The 16,161-nt window shown below is 53.2% G+C and overlaps 1 protein-coding gene across 1 annotated transcript in view; it reads right to left on the bottom strand.

The window, feature by feature from the left end:
• ITGAL (integrin subunit alpha L) overlaps positions 1-16,161 on the bottom strand; it is a 306,572-nt gene that overhangs the window by 230,929 nt on the left and 59,482 nt on the right. The window contains exon 7 of the mRNA XM_063933029.1: positions 1,401-1,483. Coding sequence (XP_063789099.1) covers positions 1,401-1,483 — 83 coding nt within the window. The remainder of the gene's footprint in view (positions 1-1,400; positions 1,484-16,161) is intronic.

The raw sequence follows: 16,161 nt of genomic DNA, 5'->3' as shown, positions 1-16,161 counted from the left end.
AGAGAACACTAGGGGAGAGAGCCATAGCAGTCTGAGTGGAAGCACTGGGGGAGAGAGAGAGAGAGAGAGAGAGACTGTCAGCAGTCTGAGGAGAAAGCGCTGTGGAGAGAGAGACTGTCAGCAGTCTGAGGAGAAAGCGCTGTGGAGAGAGAGACTGTCAGCAGTCTGAGGAGAGAGTGCTGGGAGAGGGAGATGCTGTCAGAAGTCTGAGAAGAGAGCACTGGGGAGAGCGAGACTGCGTCGGCAGTCTGAGGAGAGAGCGCTGGGGAGAGAAAGCCTGTCAGCAGTCTGAGGAGAGAGCACTGGGGGGGAGAGAGACTGCGTCGGTAGTCTGAGAAGAGAGCACTGGGGAGAGAAAGCCTGTCAGCAGTCTGAGGAGAGAGCACTGGGGGAGAGAGAGACTGCGTCGGCAGTCTGAGAAGAGAGCACTGGGGAGAGAGACTGTGTCAGCAGTCTGAGGAGAGAGCACTGGGGAGAGAGAGACTGTGTCAGCAGTCTGAGGAGAGAGCACTGGGGAGAGAGAGACTGTGTCAGCAGTCTGAGGAGAGAGCACTGGGGAGAGAGAGACTGTCAGCAGTCTGAGGAGAGAGCACTAGGGAGAGAGAGACTGTGTCAGCAGTCTGAGGAGAGAGCACTGGGGAGAGAGAGACTGTGTCAGCAGTCTGAGGAGAGAGCACTAGGGAGAGAGAGACTGTGTCAGCAGTCTGAGGAGAGAGCACTGGGGAGAGAGAGACTGTCAGCAGTCTGAGGAGAGAGCACTGAGGAGAGAGAGACTGTCAGCAGTCTGAGGAGAGAGCACTGAGGGAAAGAGAGATACTGTCAGCAGTCTGAGGAGAGAACACTAGGGGAGAGAGCCATAGCAGTCTGAGTGGAAGCACTGGGGGAGAGAGAGAGAGAGAGAGAGAGAGAGAGAGAGAGAGAGAGAGAGAGAGAGAGAGAGAGAGAGAGAGAGACTGTCAGCAGTCTGAGGAGAAAGCGCTGTGGAGAGAGAGACTGTCAGCAGTCTGAGGAGAGAGTGCTGGGAGAGGGAGATGCTGTCAGAAGTCTGAGAAGAGAGCACTGGGGAGAGCGTGAGAGAGACTGTCAGCAGTCCTAGAAGAGAGCACTGGGGAGAGAGAGAGCAACTGTGTCAGCAGTCTGAGGAGAGAGCACTGGGGGAGAGAGAATGCGTCGGCAGTCTGAGGAGAGAGCACTGGGGGAGAGAGAGACTGCATCGGCAGTCTGAGGAGAGAGTGCTGGGAGAGGAAGATGGTGTCAGCAGTCTGAGAAGAGAGTACTGGGGGTGGGAGAGAGCGCTGGGAGAGGAGATATATGGATTAGATTCTGCTGAGAATAATGGCCACATAACAAAGAACAACTTTCAAATTAGTTCACAGAAGGAATGAATGGAAACCGCTTACCTGGTAGCTTGATGATGTCACATGTGCCACTGATGACATCACATGTGTGCAGCCTCCCTGAACCAGGATCTCCAACCAAGACTCTGTAAAATGAAGAGAAGCCTGATGTGGACACAGGAGGGAGAGCGGACTGGCGCTGGGTGGCCTGGTCTATGAGACTCCAGAAAGGTGTTTTTCTTACATTAGTCCTTTCACCATGGCAACATATTATCAATACCTATGTCCACCATGCAGATGTTCCACACCCAATCTTTTTATTCACAGCAGGTAATCAATGCCCACACGTGGTCACAGAGCACAGACATCCTTCCACGAACACAACAAGGTCGGGAGGGGGGGGGACAGGCAGACAGGGACCAGGCGAGGTCAGGGGAGGCAAGGTCAGGGGAACAGGCAGACAGGGACCAGGCAAGGTCAGGGGAACAGGCAGACAGGGACCAGGCAAGGTCAGGGGAACAGGCAGACAGGGACCAGGCAAGGTCAGGGGAACAGGCAGACAGGGACCAGGCAAGGTCAGGGGAACAGGCAGACAGGGACCAGGCAAGGTCAGGGGAACAGGCAGACAGGGACCAGGCAAGGTCAGGGGAACAGGCAGACAGGGACCAGGCAAGGTCAGGGGAACAGGCAGACAGGGACCAGGCAAGGTCAGGGGAACAGGCAGACAGGGACCAGGCAAGGTCAGGGGAACAGGCAGACAGGGACCAGGCAAGGTCAGGGGAACAGGCAGACAGGGACCAGGCAAGGTCAGGGGAACAGGCAGACAGGGACCAGGCAAGGTCAGGGGAACAGGCAGACAGGGACCAGGCAAGGTCAGGGGAACAGGCAGACAGGGACCAGGCAAGGTCAGGGGAACAGGCAGACAGGGACCAGGCAAGGTCAGGGGAACAGGCAGACAGGGACCAGGCAAGGTCAGGGGAACAGGCAGACAGGGAACAGGCAGACAGGGACCAGGCAAGGTCAGGGGAACAGGCAGACAGGGACCAGGCAAGGTCAGGGGAACAGGCAGACAGGGACCAGGCAAGGTCAGGGGAACAGGCAGACAGGGACCAGGCAAGGTCAGGGGAACAGGCAGACAGGGACTAGGAGAGATCAGGGGAATAGGCAGGCAGGAACGAGGATAGGTCAGAGGAACAGGCATACATGCACCAGGTGAGGTCAGGAGACCAGGCAGGCAGGGACCAGGAGAGGTCAGGAGAACAGGCAGACAGGGACCAGGAGAGGTCAGGGGAACAGGCAGACAGGGACCAGGAGAGGTCAGGGGAACAGGCAGACAGGGACCAGGAGAGGTCAGGGGAACAGGCAGGCAGGGACCAGGAGAGGTCAGGGGAACAGGCAGGCAGGGACCAGGAGAGGTCAGGGGAACAGGCAGGCAGGGACCAGGAGAGGTCAGGGGAACAGGCAGGCAGGGACCAGGAGAGGTCAGGGGAACAGGCAGGCAGGGACCAGGAGAGGTCAGGAGAACAGGCAGACAGGGACCTGGAGATGTCAGGGGAACAGGCAGACAGGGACCAGGAGAGGTCAGGGGAACAGGCAGACAGGGACCAGGAGAGGTCAGGGGTCCCAGCCAGACAGGGACCAGGAGAGGTCAGGGAAACATGCGAGGCAGCAGGAGTAGGAGACATAGTAGTGATGGGCGATTTTAACTATCCAGAGATAAACTGGAAAACCGATTCATGTGATACTGCTAGGAGCAATATGTTTTTAAACACACTAAATGATAACTACTTAGTCCAACTAATTGAGAAACCAACTAGGTGTGCAGCCTCCCTGAACCAGGATCTCCAACCAAGACTCTGTAAAATGAAGAGAAGCCTGATGTGGACACAGGAGGGAGAGCGGACTGGCGCTGGGTGGCCTGGTCTATGAGACTCCAGAAAGGTGTTTTTCATACATTAGTCCTTTCACCATGGCAACATATTATCAATGCAAGAAAAAAAGCAATTGTTTCCCCAGCACACTGAATGGATAACAGTAACCAGATATAAATCCCACATGATAATAGAATTCAGAGATCTTCGTTACACATATTTGCGCAAATGTGTGGTTAAGCCCCAAAGCCGCATCAAGGCCTCTCTGTATATTTGGGGTCCCTAGCGCTATATCTAGGTGCAGGGTGTGGCACCCCAAAACACCAGAATGAGCCAGAAAGCCCAGCGTGGCATACCAGTGTAAAATACTATAGTGTTAATAAATTAGTATTTAGGAAGCCGAAGCTATAGAGGGGGTGATACAAACATGAAATGTAATTAAAATAGAGAAATAGTGTTAGAAAATTAATAAGTGAAAAGTGTTAATAGAATGTAAAGGTATGCCACACTAAAGCCATCCAGCTCAGCCAGTCCAGAGGCACCACACCTCACACCTCCATTACCCCAATCTGGGTCTAATATTAACCAGCAAGGAGCCACATGATAATGGCTCCTTACTAAAATATGTCTAAGCTAAGAGCTACCTACCTTGGAGCAACCCCATAATGCTCCATGTGGCATGTCAGGGCCTGCACCTCCTCCTAATGCAGAAACCTCTCTGCCTCTCACAACAGACATATAGATTGGTGCCACACCCTGCACCTAGATATAGCGCTAGGGACCCCAAATATACAGAGAGGCCTTGATGCGGCTTTGGGGCTTAACCACACATTTGCGCAAATATGTGTAACGAAGATCTCTGAATTCTATTATCATGTGGGATTTATATCTGGTTACTGTTATCCATTCAGTGTGCTGGGGAAACAATTGCTTTTTTTCTTGCTCAGAAATACCCCTTCCTTTCGAGCACCTGAATGATATCACTAAGCTAATTGAGCATTTACCAATCTATATGTCTGTTGTGAGAGGCAGAGAGGTTTCTGCATTAGGAGGAGGTGCAGGCCCTGACATGCCACATGGAGCATTATGGGGTTGCTCCAAGGTAGGTAGCTCTTAGCTTAGACATATTTTAGTAAGGAGCCATTATCATGTGGCTCCTTGCTGGTTAATATTAGACCCCGATTGGGGTAATGGAGGTGTGAGGTGTGGTGCCTCTGGACTGGCTGAGCTGGATGGCTTTAGTGTGGCATACCTTTACATTCTATTAACACTTTTCACTTATTAATTTTCTAACACTATTTCTCTATTTTAATTACATTTCATGTTTGTATCACCCCCTCTATAGCTTCGGCTTCCTAAATACTAATTTATTAACACTATAGTTTTTTACACTGGTATGCCACGCTGGGCTTTCTGGCTCATTCTGGTGTTTTGGGGTGCCACACCCTGCACCTAGATATAGCGCTAGGGACCCCAAATATACAGAGAGGCCTTGATGCGGCTTTGGGGCTTAACCACACATTTGCGCAAATGTGTAACGAAGATCTCTGAATTCTATTATCATGTGGGATTTATATCTGGTTACTGTTATCCATTCAGTGTGCTAGGGAAACAATTGCTTTTTTTCTTGCTCAGAAATACCCCTTCCTTTCGAGCACCTGAATGATATCACTAAGCTAATTGAGCATTTACCAATCTATATGTCTGTTGTGAGAGGCAGAGAGGTTTCTGCATTAGGAGGAGGTGCAGGCCCTGACATGCCACATGGAGCATTATGGGGTTGCTCCAAGGTAGGTAGCTCTTAGCTTAGACATATTTTAGTAAGGAGCCATTATCATGTGGCTCCTTGCTGGTTAATATTAGACCCAGATTGGGGTAATGGAGGTGTGAGGTGTGGTGCCTCTGGACTGGCTGAGCTGGATGGCTTTAGTGTGGCATACCTTTACATTCTATTAACACTTTTCACTTATTAATTTTCTAACACTATTTCTCTATTTTAATTACATTTCATGTTTGTATCACCCCCTCTATAGCTTCGGCTTCCTAAATACTAATTTATTAACACTATAGTTTTTTACACTGGTATGCCACGCTGGGCTTTCTGGCTCATTCTGGTGTTTTGGGGTGCCACACCCTGCACCTAGATATAGCGCTAGGGACCCCAAATATACAGAGAGGCCTTGATGCGGCTTTGGGGCTTAACCACACATTTGCGCAAATATGTGTAACGAAGATCTCTGAATTCTATTATCATGTGGGATTTATATCTGGTTACTGTTATCCATTCAGTGTGCTGGGGAAACAATTGCTTTTTTTCTTGCTCAGAAATACCCCTTCCTTTCGAGCACCTGAATGATATCACTAAGCTAATTGAGCATTTACCAATCTATATAAACATATTATCAATACCTATGTCCACCATTCAAATGTTCCACACCCAATCTTTTTATTCACAGCATGTAATCAATGCCCACACGCGGTCACAGAGCACAGACATCCTTCCATGAACACAACAAGGTCGGGAGGGGGGGAAGGGAACAGGCAGACAGGGACCAGGTGAGGTCAGGGGAATGAGCAGACAGGGACCAGGCGAGGTCAGGGAAACAGGCAGACAGGGACCAGGCGAGGTCACGGGAATGAGCAGCCAGGGACCAGGCGAGGTCAGGGAAACGGGCAAACAGGGACCAGGCGAGATCAGGGAAACTGGCAGACAGGGACAAGGTGAGGTCAGGGGACCAAGCAGACAGGGACAAGGCGAGGTCAGGGGACCAGGCGAGGTCAGGGGAACAGGCGAGGTCAGGGGAACAGGCAGACAAGGACCAGGCGAGGTCAGGGGAACAGGCAGACAGGGACCAGGCGAGGTCAGGGGAACAGGCAGACAGGGACCAGGCGAGGTCAGGGGAACAGGCAGACAGGGACCAGGGGAACAGGCAGACAGGGACCAGGTGAGGTCAGGCGAACAGGCAGACAGGGACCAGGCAAGGTCAGGGGAACAGTCAAAAAGGGACCAGGCAAGGTCAGGGGAACAGGCACACAGGGACCAGGCGAGGTCAGGGGAACAGGCAGACAGGGACCAGGGGAACAGGCAGACAGGGACCAGGCTAGGTCAGGGGAACAGGCAGACAGGGACCAGGCAAGGTCAGGGGAACAGGCAGACAGGGACCAGGCAAGGTCAGGGGAACAGGCAGACAGGGACCAGGAGAGATCAGGGGAATAGGCAGGCAGGAACGAGTATAGATCAGAGGAACAGGCATACATGCACCAGGTGAGGTCAGGGGACCAGGCAGGCAGGGACCAGGAGAGGTCAGGGGAACAGGCAGCCAGGGACCAGGAGATGTCAGGGGAACAGGCAGACAGGGACCAGGAGAGGTCAGGGGAACAGGCAGACAGGGACCAGGCGAGGTGAGGGGAATGAGCAGCCAGGGACCAGGCGAGGTCAGGGAAACAGGCAGACAGGGACCAGGCGAGGTCAGGGAAACAGGCAGACAGGGACCAGGCGAGGTCAGGGGAATGAGCAGACAGGGACCAGGCGAGGTCAGGGAAACAGGCAGACAGGGACCAGGCGAGGTCAGGGAAACAGGCAGACAGGGACCAGGCGAGGTCAGGGAAACAGGCAGACAGGGACCAGGCGAGGTCAGGGGAAACAGGCAGACAGGGACCAGGCGAGGTCAGGGAAACAGGCAGACAGGGACCAGGCGAGGTCAGGGGAATGAGCAGCCAGGGACCAGGCGAGGTCAGGGAAACAGGCAGACAGGGACCAGGCGAGGTCAGGGGAATGAGCAGACAGGGACCAGGCGAGGTCAGGGGAATGAGCAGCCAGGGACCAGGCGAGGTCAGGGGAATGAGCAGCCAGGGACCAGGCGAGGTCAGGGAAACAGGCAGACAGGGACCAGGCGAGGTCAGGGAAACAGGCAGACAGGGACCAGGAGAGGTCAGGGGAACAGGCAGGCAGGGACCAGGAGAGGTCAGGGGAACAGGCAGGCAGGGACCAGGAGAGGTCAGGGGAACAGGCAGGCAGGGACCAGGAGAGGTCAGGGGAACAGGCAGGCAGGGACCAGGAGAGGTCAGGGGAACAGGCAGGCAGGGACCAGGAGAGGTCAGGGGAACAGGCAGGCAGGGACCAGGAGAGGTCAGGGGAACAGGCAGGCAGGGACCAGGAGAGGTCAGGGGAACAGGCAGGCAGGGACCAGGAGAGGTCAGGGGAACAGGCAGGCAGGGACCAGGAGAGGTCAGGGAAACAGGCGAGGCAGCAGGAGTAGGAGACATAGTAGTGATGGGAGATTTTAACTATCCAGAGATAAACTGGAAAAAGGATTCATGTGATACTGCTAGGGGCAATATGTTTTTAAACACACTAAATGATAACTACTTAGTCCAACTAATTGAGGAACCAACTAGGTACAATGCAATCTTAGACCTGGTATTAACAAACAATGGGGATTTGGTATCAGGTATTATAGTAGGGGAACCCATAGGAAACAGCGACCACAATATGGTCACATTCAATATCAGTTTCCATAAACAGCCCTATACTGGCTCAACTAGGACTTTAAACTTTAGCAAAGCCAACTTTGAAAAGATGAGGGTATTTTTCAGGGATATTGAATGGGAAGGTTTGTTTTTAGGAAAAAATACTACGGAGAAATGGAAGGTACTAAAAGCTAGCTAAAAATGCACTCAAATGTATTCCTATGAGTAGCAAAAAAGGGAATAAAAATCATAAACCGATGTGGCTTAACAAAAAGATTAAGGAACTTATGGGCAAGAAAAGGCGAGCATTTAAAAAATACAAATCTGACGGGGAAGCAGAGTCATTTCAGCACTATAAGGAATGTAACAAAAATTGCAAAAAGGAAATAAGAGCAGCTAAAGTAGAAACTGAAAAACTAGTAGCAAAGGAAAGCAAAGCGAATCCCAAAAAATATTTAAATACATTAATAGCAAGAGATTAAAGAAGGAGAGTATAGGCCCTTTAAGAGACAAGTTGGGAGTCTTAAGCAAAAATGATAATGACATAGCGGACACACTAAATGAGTTTTTTTCAACAGTATTCACTAGAGAGGACCTAATTCAGGGACTGACACACAATCTCAATAATGAGAATATACCACTGATAGGTACTTATTTAAGCGAGGAAGTAGTCTGTGACCGATTAAAACATTTAAAGATTAATAAATCACCAGGGCCCGATGGTATTTCATCCAAGGGTTCTAATGGAGCTTCACTCTGAACTGGCAAAACCGCTATCTTTGATCTTTGAGGATTCAGTTATATCAGGTATGGTTCCCAAAGACTGGCGTATAGCGGAAGTAGTGCCTATATTCAAAAAGGGAAGTAAAGCTGAACCAGGTAATTATAGACCAGTTAGTCTTACATCTATAGTGGGGAAAGTATTGGAAGGTATTCTAAGAGATAGTATTCAGAAGTTCCTTGAAGTCAATAAGGTCATTAAAAGGAATCAACATGGGTTTATGAAGGACAGATCCTGTCAAACCAACTTACTTGGCTTTTATGAAACAGTAAGCGCAAACCTAGATCAGGGTAAAGACGTGGATGTAATCTTTTTAGACTTTGACAAAACGTTCGATACTGTACCACACATGAGACTTATCTACAAGCTACAAGAATCAGGGCTAGGAAGCACAATATGCACTTGGGTCAAAAACTGGTTAGATAATAGGAAGCAGCGCGTTGTGGTTAATGGATCTTTTTCAACTTGGACTGAAGTGCTAAGTGGTGTGCCGCAAGGCTCAATATTAGGACCGCTATTGTTCAATATTTTCATTAACGACCTAACAGAAGGTCTAGAGAGCATGGTGTCAATTTTTGCAGATGATACCAAATTGTGTAAGGCTATAAATACAGAGGGGGATGCCAAGTCTCTTCAGAACGACTTAGTTAAATTAGAAGCATGGGCAGCCAAATGGAGAATGCGCTTCAACACAGACAAGTGTAAGGTAATGCACTGTGGTAACAAGATCTAAAATTACACCTACCTACTAAATGGGGTAAAATTAGAGGATTCTGTACTGGAAAAGGACTTAGGTGTCCTCATAGATAGCAAGCTAAGCAGTAGTACCCAAAGTAGGACTGCAGCAAAGAAGGCTAATAAGATATTAGCATGCATAAAAGGGATGCGGTCAAGATGCCGCCGGCCGGAATCCCGGCGGTCGAAATACCGACGCCGGAATCCCGACCGCCGCAATCCTGACATATTCTCCCTCCGTGGGTGTCCACGACACCCATAGAGGGAGAATATAATAGTGTGCCGAGCGTAGCGAGGCACCGTGCCCGCAGCGTGGCGAGCCCGCAAGGGGCTGTGTTCCACTTGCCACCCCTGTCGGGATTGTGTGGTCGGGATTCCGGCGTCGGTATTTCGACCGCCGGGATTCCGACCGGCGGCATTTCGTACTGATCCCGCATAAAACGGGGTATTGATGCTAGGGACGAAAGTATTATACTCCCGTTATATAAATCACTAGTGAGGCCACACCTTGAATACTGTGTACAATTCTGGGCACCGTACTGCAAAAAGGATATCCTGGAGCTTGAAAAGGTACAGAGGAGGGCGACCAAACTAATTAAGGGCATGGAGACGATGGAATACAAGGAAAGGCTTGAGAGACTAGGCATGTTTACACTGGAAAAGCGGAGACTAAGAGGGGATATGATCAACATCTACAAATATATAAGGGGACAATATACAGAGCTTGCGCGGGACCTGTTTTTGGTTAGATCAACACAAAGGACTCGTGGACACTCGCTCAGGTTAGAGGAGAGGAGATTCCACACAATACGGCATAAAGGCTTTTTCACGTAAGGACAATACGTGTTTGGAATTCCCTGCCCGAGGGAGTTGTAATGGCGGAATCTGTCAACCCCTTAAAGAATGGGTTAGATAAATTCCTATTGGATAAGGATATCCAGGGGTATGGTGCATAGCAGTGACGTGCGGTGAGGTCAATGGCTGGGGAGGCACCAAGTGAAGCCCCATTCTCGGGGTCAGAATATAGGATGGGGGGTGGATGGAAATCCTGACCAAAGGCCTGTATTCACACTCGGGTGATGGTCCACACCACCACCCGAGGGGGAATAGAATAGAGTGGGGACTCACTGCCTTGATATCAGTATTCTGTCGTTAGTCTCCTGTCCGCCGGGATCCCGACCTTCGGGATTTTATACTTGGTCCAGGGAGACCTGGGGCGGAGGGGCTGCTGCATTACCTGAGTAGCTGAGTACTAGCCACAGCAGCAAAGCAACAGGTCATAAAATGTTTTCTGGACTGTGCAGAACCAACACCCCCGCACTGATGCAGCCAACATCCTCCCACCAGACCATCAGCGATCCCTGTCCCCTTCCATTTTTACTTTTTCCAACACCTTAATTGGCTGCGGGCAGCCGGGGTCAGAGGACACAGAGAGGATAGGGAGATAGTGGGGTAAGGCACAGAACGGAGGTCCTGTGCAAGTAGCAGCAACTGAAACAGCTGCCTGGCAGCAACAATGATAAAAGAACAACAGTTAAAATAATGATATGCCCCGAAAATAACAGGGAGGGTATGTGCCTTGGCATCCCCCCACCCCTCTGTTATTACCCAACACACAGCACCCTCTCATCATTACCCACCACACAGAACCCCCTTCAGCATTACCCCCCCACACAGCACCCCCTTCAGCATTATCCCCCACACAGCACCCCCTTCAGCAGTACCCCCCCACACAGCACCCCCTTCAGCATTACCCCCCCACAATGCACCCCCTTCAGCAGTACCCCCCCACACAGCACCCCCTTCAGCATTTCCCACCACACAGCACCCCCTTCAGCATTACCCCCCACAAAGCACCCCCTTTCAGCAACACCCCCTACAAAGCACCCCCTTTAGCATTACCCCCCACACAGCACCCCTTTCAACATTACCCCCCACAGCATTATCCCCCCCACAGCACCCCCTTCAGCATTATCCCCCCCACAGCACCCCCTTCAGCATTACCCCACCACACAGCACCCCCTTCAGCATTACCCCCCACACAGCACCCCCTTCAGCATTATCCCCCACACAGCACCCCCTTCAGCATTATCCCCCACACAGTACCCCCTTCAGCATTACCCCCCCCCCACACACACAGCACCCCCTTCAGCATTACCCGCCCCACACAGCACCCCCTTCAGCATTACCCCCCCACACAGCACCCCCTTCAGCATTACCCCCCCACACAGCACCCCCTTCAGCATTACCCCCCCCACACACACAGCACCCCCTTCAGCATTACCCGCCCCACACAGCACCCCCTTCAGCATTACCCCCCCACACAGCACCCCCTTCAGCATTACCCCCCCACACAGCACCCCCTTCAGCATTACCCCCCCACACACACAGCACACCCTTCAGCATTACCCGCCCCACACAGCACCCCCTTCAGCATTACCCCCCCACACAGCACCCCCTTCAGCATTACCCCCCCACACAGCACCCCCTTCAGCATTACCCCCCCACACAGCACCCCCTTCAGCATTATCCCCCCACACAGCACCCCCTTCAGCATTACGCCCCCACACAGCACCCCCTTCAGCATTACTCCCCCACACAGCACCCCCTCCAGCATTATCCCCCATACAGCACCCCCTTCAGCATTACCCCCCATACAGCACCCCCTTCAGCATTACCCCCACACAGCACCCCCTTCAGCATTACGCCCCCACACAGCACCCCCTTCAGCATTACCCCCCCACACAGCACCCCCTTCAGCATTACGCCCCCACACAGCACCCCCTTCAGCATTACCCCCCCACACAGCACCCCCTCCAGCATTATCCCCCACACAGCACCCCCTTCAGCATTACCCCCCACACAGCACCCCCTTCAGCATTACCCCCCACACACAGCACCCCCTTCAGCATTACCCCCCACACAGCACCCCCTTCAGCATTACCCTCCCACACAGCACCCCCTTCAGCATTACCCCCCCACACAGCACCCCCTTCAGCATTACCCCCCCACACAGCACCCCCTTCAGCATTATCCCCCACACAGCACCCCCTTCAGCATTATCCCCCACACAGCACCCCCTTCAGCATTATCCCCCACACAGCACCCCCTTCAGCATTACCCCCCCACACAGCACCCCCTTCAGCATTATCCCCCACACAGCACCCCCTTCAGCATTATCCCCCACACAGCACCCCCTTCAGCATTACCCCCCCACACAGCACCCCCTTCAGCATTATCCCCCACACAGCACCCCCTTCAGCATTACCCCCCCACACAGAAACCCATCATTACCATATTGCGCTGTGTAGTGTCTGCCGCCAGGAGAGAGTTCCATTCTCTTTGCAACACAGCTGTTCCCGCTGTTGGACAGCTATGTGACATAGCCCTGCACCATCCTCTGCAGCTCGCTCTCCCGGCACCCAGCCTCACTGCAACAGCAGCAGGGCCACGTCCTCCGCTATCGGCATGGAGCGCAGGGACAGCTTCGGCAGGTGGTTGCTGTACAAGGTGCAGGGTGCCGTGCAGTGAGTCCGTGCGCGTCTTCCGGCAGGGACTTCAAAAGCATTGCGCCGCCTGTACCTCCTTCCGCCGCGGCACACCCTTTCAGCCAGCCGCCCCCATTCACCCCCAGTTAGGAAGAATTGAAACTTAAACTGAAGAGGTAATGCTATCTCGTCCCGCCGCTGCGTATGGATACAGGTGATTGGACAGCGGATCCAGCGCTGGATCCGCTGTCCAATCACATCTGCCTCGGGGACAGGGGCGTGCTGTCCCTGTCAACGAGGCACTTATACTAGTGCCGCTTTCCCCACTATTTTCAATGGGCTTTAACAGCCCACTGATTGGCCCCACCCCCCGCTCTGTTCCCGTTCCCATTGTCACCGGGAGGCACTGCTATCAGTGCCTCCCAAACCAATGAAATGTATTAAAATTATTAGAATATTTTAAAGAAGATACTTATGACACAGAATATGTGTCATAAGTATCATCTTTACATTATTTGTATTATTAATAACAGGGGAGGCACTGCCTCCCCTGCCTCCCCTGACTGCACGTCCCTGCTGCATAGTCATGCATTATAGTTACTATAAATAGGGATAAAATGTAACGGCTGACAGCAGCATCAGTCAGAAATTTTAGTCAAATCATCATGCATAGGAGACCACAAATAGGTTGAACTCGATGGACAATTGTCTATTTTCAACCTCAGATACTATGTTACTATGTTACTATGAGGTCAGGGGAACAGGCAGACAGGGACCAGGTGTTATGATTCTAATACTCAGGTCAAGGGTGATCTTATACGGTAGGACCTGAGTTCCAGGACGTAATGCTGGGAAAGGGGAATGGAAAGGGAATAGCCCCTGGCGCCCTATCTCCGTTGTCTCGCCCGTGCTGTCAGTACACTCTTGCGAGACTATGGTTGCTTGAGCCCATGGCAGCCGCGTTTGAAGGGCGGATTACGTCTGCCCAACTTCGATGCCCCCTCAGGTCTTAATGAGAGACAAAGAGTGAACCGAGACAGGGTGATAACAAGGGGCCCTCTAACTAAACAACAAGGCCAGGGGCTACTAACAAACCTAAAACTAAAGTATGCGCGGATTTCTGCCAGGGAAAAGGACAACCAAAATACTCCACTAGTCCACTCTCCTACACAGCACCGCCGAGTACCGGAGAGGACTGTGGAAGCGGAATCCTCCGCAAATGCTCCAAAACCAGAGAATAATATAAAGTGGCCTAAGCCACAACATTCGGCAGAGCCGCCACTCACGAAACCAAGCGAGCTCCTCTAACGACTGTCACTGGAGAAAGAGGACCAGACGAACTCCTTGGAATGGGACACCAAACACCAAGACTCAGGGACTCAGAGAGCTGGAAGGACCGGGCACAGCAGACCAGGAACAGACGTTCACCAAACATGAGCAGCATGCAGGAAGCTATTACCGGCGTCTGTGTGAGGCACTGAGAAGGCATTTAGCAGGGAGTCCTCCAATCAGAGTCCAGAGCCTAATTACAATAAATGTCGTGCAGCTGCCCTGCTGCACGACCAGAGAACATGTGAGCACACTTAATTAATCCACCCTGCAACAGGGAACGTGGTGCCTAACAGTAGGCAAAGTCAGAAGAACAGGTAGACAGGGACCAGGCAATGTCACGAGAATAGGCAGACAGGGACCAGGCGATGTCAGGGGAACGGGCAGACAGGGACAAGGCGAGGTCAGGGGAACCGGCAGACAGGGACAAGGCGAGGTCAGGGGAACCGGCAGACAGGGACAAGGCGAGGTCAGGGGGAACAGGCAGGCAGGGACCAGGCGAGGTCAGGGGAACAGGCAGGCAGGGATCAGGCGAGGTCAGGGGAACAGGCAGACAGGGACCAGGCGAGGTCAGGGGAACAGGCAGACAGGGACCAGGCGAGGTCAGGGGGAACAGGCAGGCAGGGACCAGGCGAGGTCAGGGGAACAGGCAGGCAGGGACCAGGCGAGGTCAGGGGAACAGGCAGACAGGGACCAGGCGAGGTCAGGGGAACAGGCAGACAGGGACCAGGCGAGGTCAGGGGAACAGGCAGGCAGGGACCAGGCGAGGTCAGGGGAACAGGCAGGCAGGGATCAGGCGAGGTCAGGGGAACAGGCAGACAGGGACCAGGCGAGGTCAGGGGAACAGGCAGACAGGGACCAGGCGAGGTCAGGGGAACAGGCAGGCAGGGACCAGGCGAGGTCAGGGGAACAGGCAGGCAGGGACCAGGAGAGGTCAGGAGAACAGGCAGACAGGGACCAGGAGAGGTCAGGAGAACAGGCAGACTGGGACCAGGCGAGGTCAGGGGAACAGGCAGGCAGGGACCAGGAGAGGTAAGGGGAACAGGCAGGCAGGGACCAGGAGAGGTCAGGGGAACAGGCAGACAGGGACCAGGCGAGGTCAGGGGAACAGGCAGGCAGGGACCAGGCGAGGTCAGGGGAACAGGCAGGCAGGGACCAGGAGAGGTCAGGAGAACAGGCAGACAGGGACCAGGAGAGGTCAGGAGAACAGGCAGACTGGGACCAGGCGAGGTCAGGGGAACAGGCAGGCAGGGACCAGGAGAGGTAAGGGGAACAGGCAGGCAGGGACCAGGAGAGGTAAGGGGAACAGGCAGGCAGGGACCAGGAGAGGTAAGGGGAACAGGCAGGCAGGGACCAGGAGAGGTCAGGAGAACAGGCAGACAGGGACCAGGCGAGGTCAGGGGACCAGGCGAGGTCAGAGGAACACGCGAAGTCAGAGGAACAGGCAGTGGAAAGGACGATGGACAAGATTTGGAAGCAAGGCAGAAAGTAAGTAAGTTTGTATCTGGAACATTCCATGCTATCATGCATAGAGAGGAAATACATTTATATTGGGCCTAATTCAGACCTGATTGGTGTGGTGCGTTTTCACACAGCAGCGATCAGGTCTGACCTGCGCATACCACGGCGCATGCCAGACAGTCGAAGGCTGTCTTAGCCCTGCGATCGCCTCTGCCTGAATGACAGGCAGGGACGGTCGCTGGACGGGAGGGGGCGGTCTGGCGGCATTTGGCCGCCAGTTAGGGGCCGCGGTCCGGGGGGAGCGGGGCGCGGTGGCTGCATGACGTCACAAGCAGCCGCTGCGACCCTCACAGTGGCAGGGAGCTACTCTTCCAGTACAAAAGCATCACCGCTGCGCGATGCTTTTGTACGTGTGCGGGGGAAGGGAAGGGGGGGGGGGAAATCGGTCCTGACATGCGGGTCAGACTGTCCCCGTGCTGGGCGCCCCCCCGCATGTCAGTGTGCCCGATCAGGTCTGAATTAGGCCCAATATTTCTGTGCAGGGTAAATACTGGCTGCTTTATTTTTACACTGCAATATAGATTTCAGTTTGGACACATCCCACCCAACCTAACTCTCTCTGCACATGTTACATCTGCCTACCCTGCCAGTGACGTGCGGTGGGGTGAGGCAGGTGAGGCAGGTGAGGC

The sequence above is a fragment of the Pseudophryne corroboree genome, chromosome 7 (genome assembly GCF_028390025.1).
Source record: "Pseudophryne corroboree isolate aPseCor3 chromosome 7, aPseCor3.hap2, whole genome shotgun sequence".
NCBI lineage: Eukaryota > Metazoa > Chordata > Amphibia > Anura > Myobatrachidae > Pseudophryne > Pseudophryne corroboree.
The sequence above is the reverse complement of the archived record's forward strand: the minus strand, read 5'-3'. Positions and strand labels throughout refer to the sequence as shown.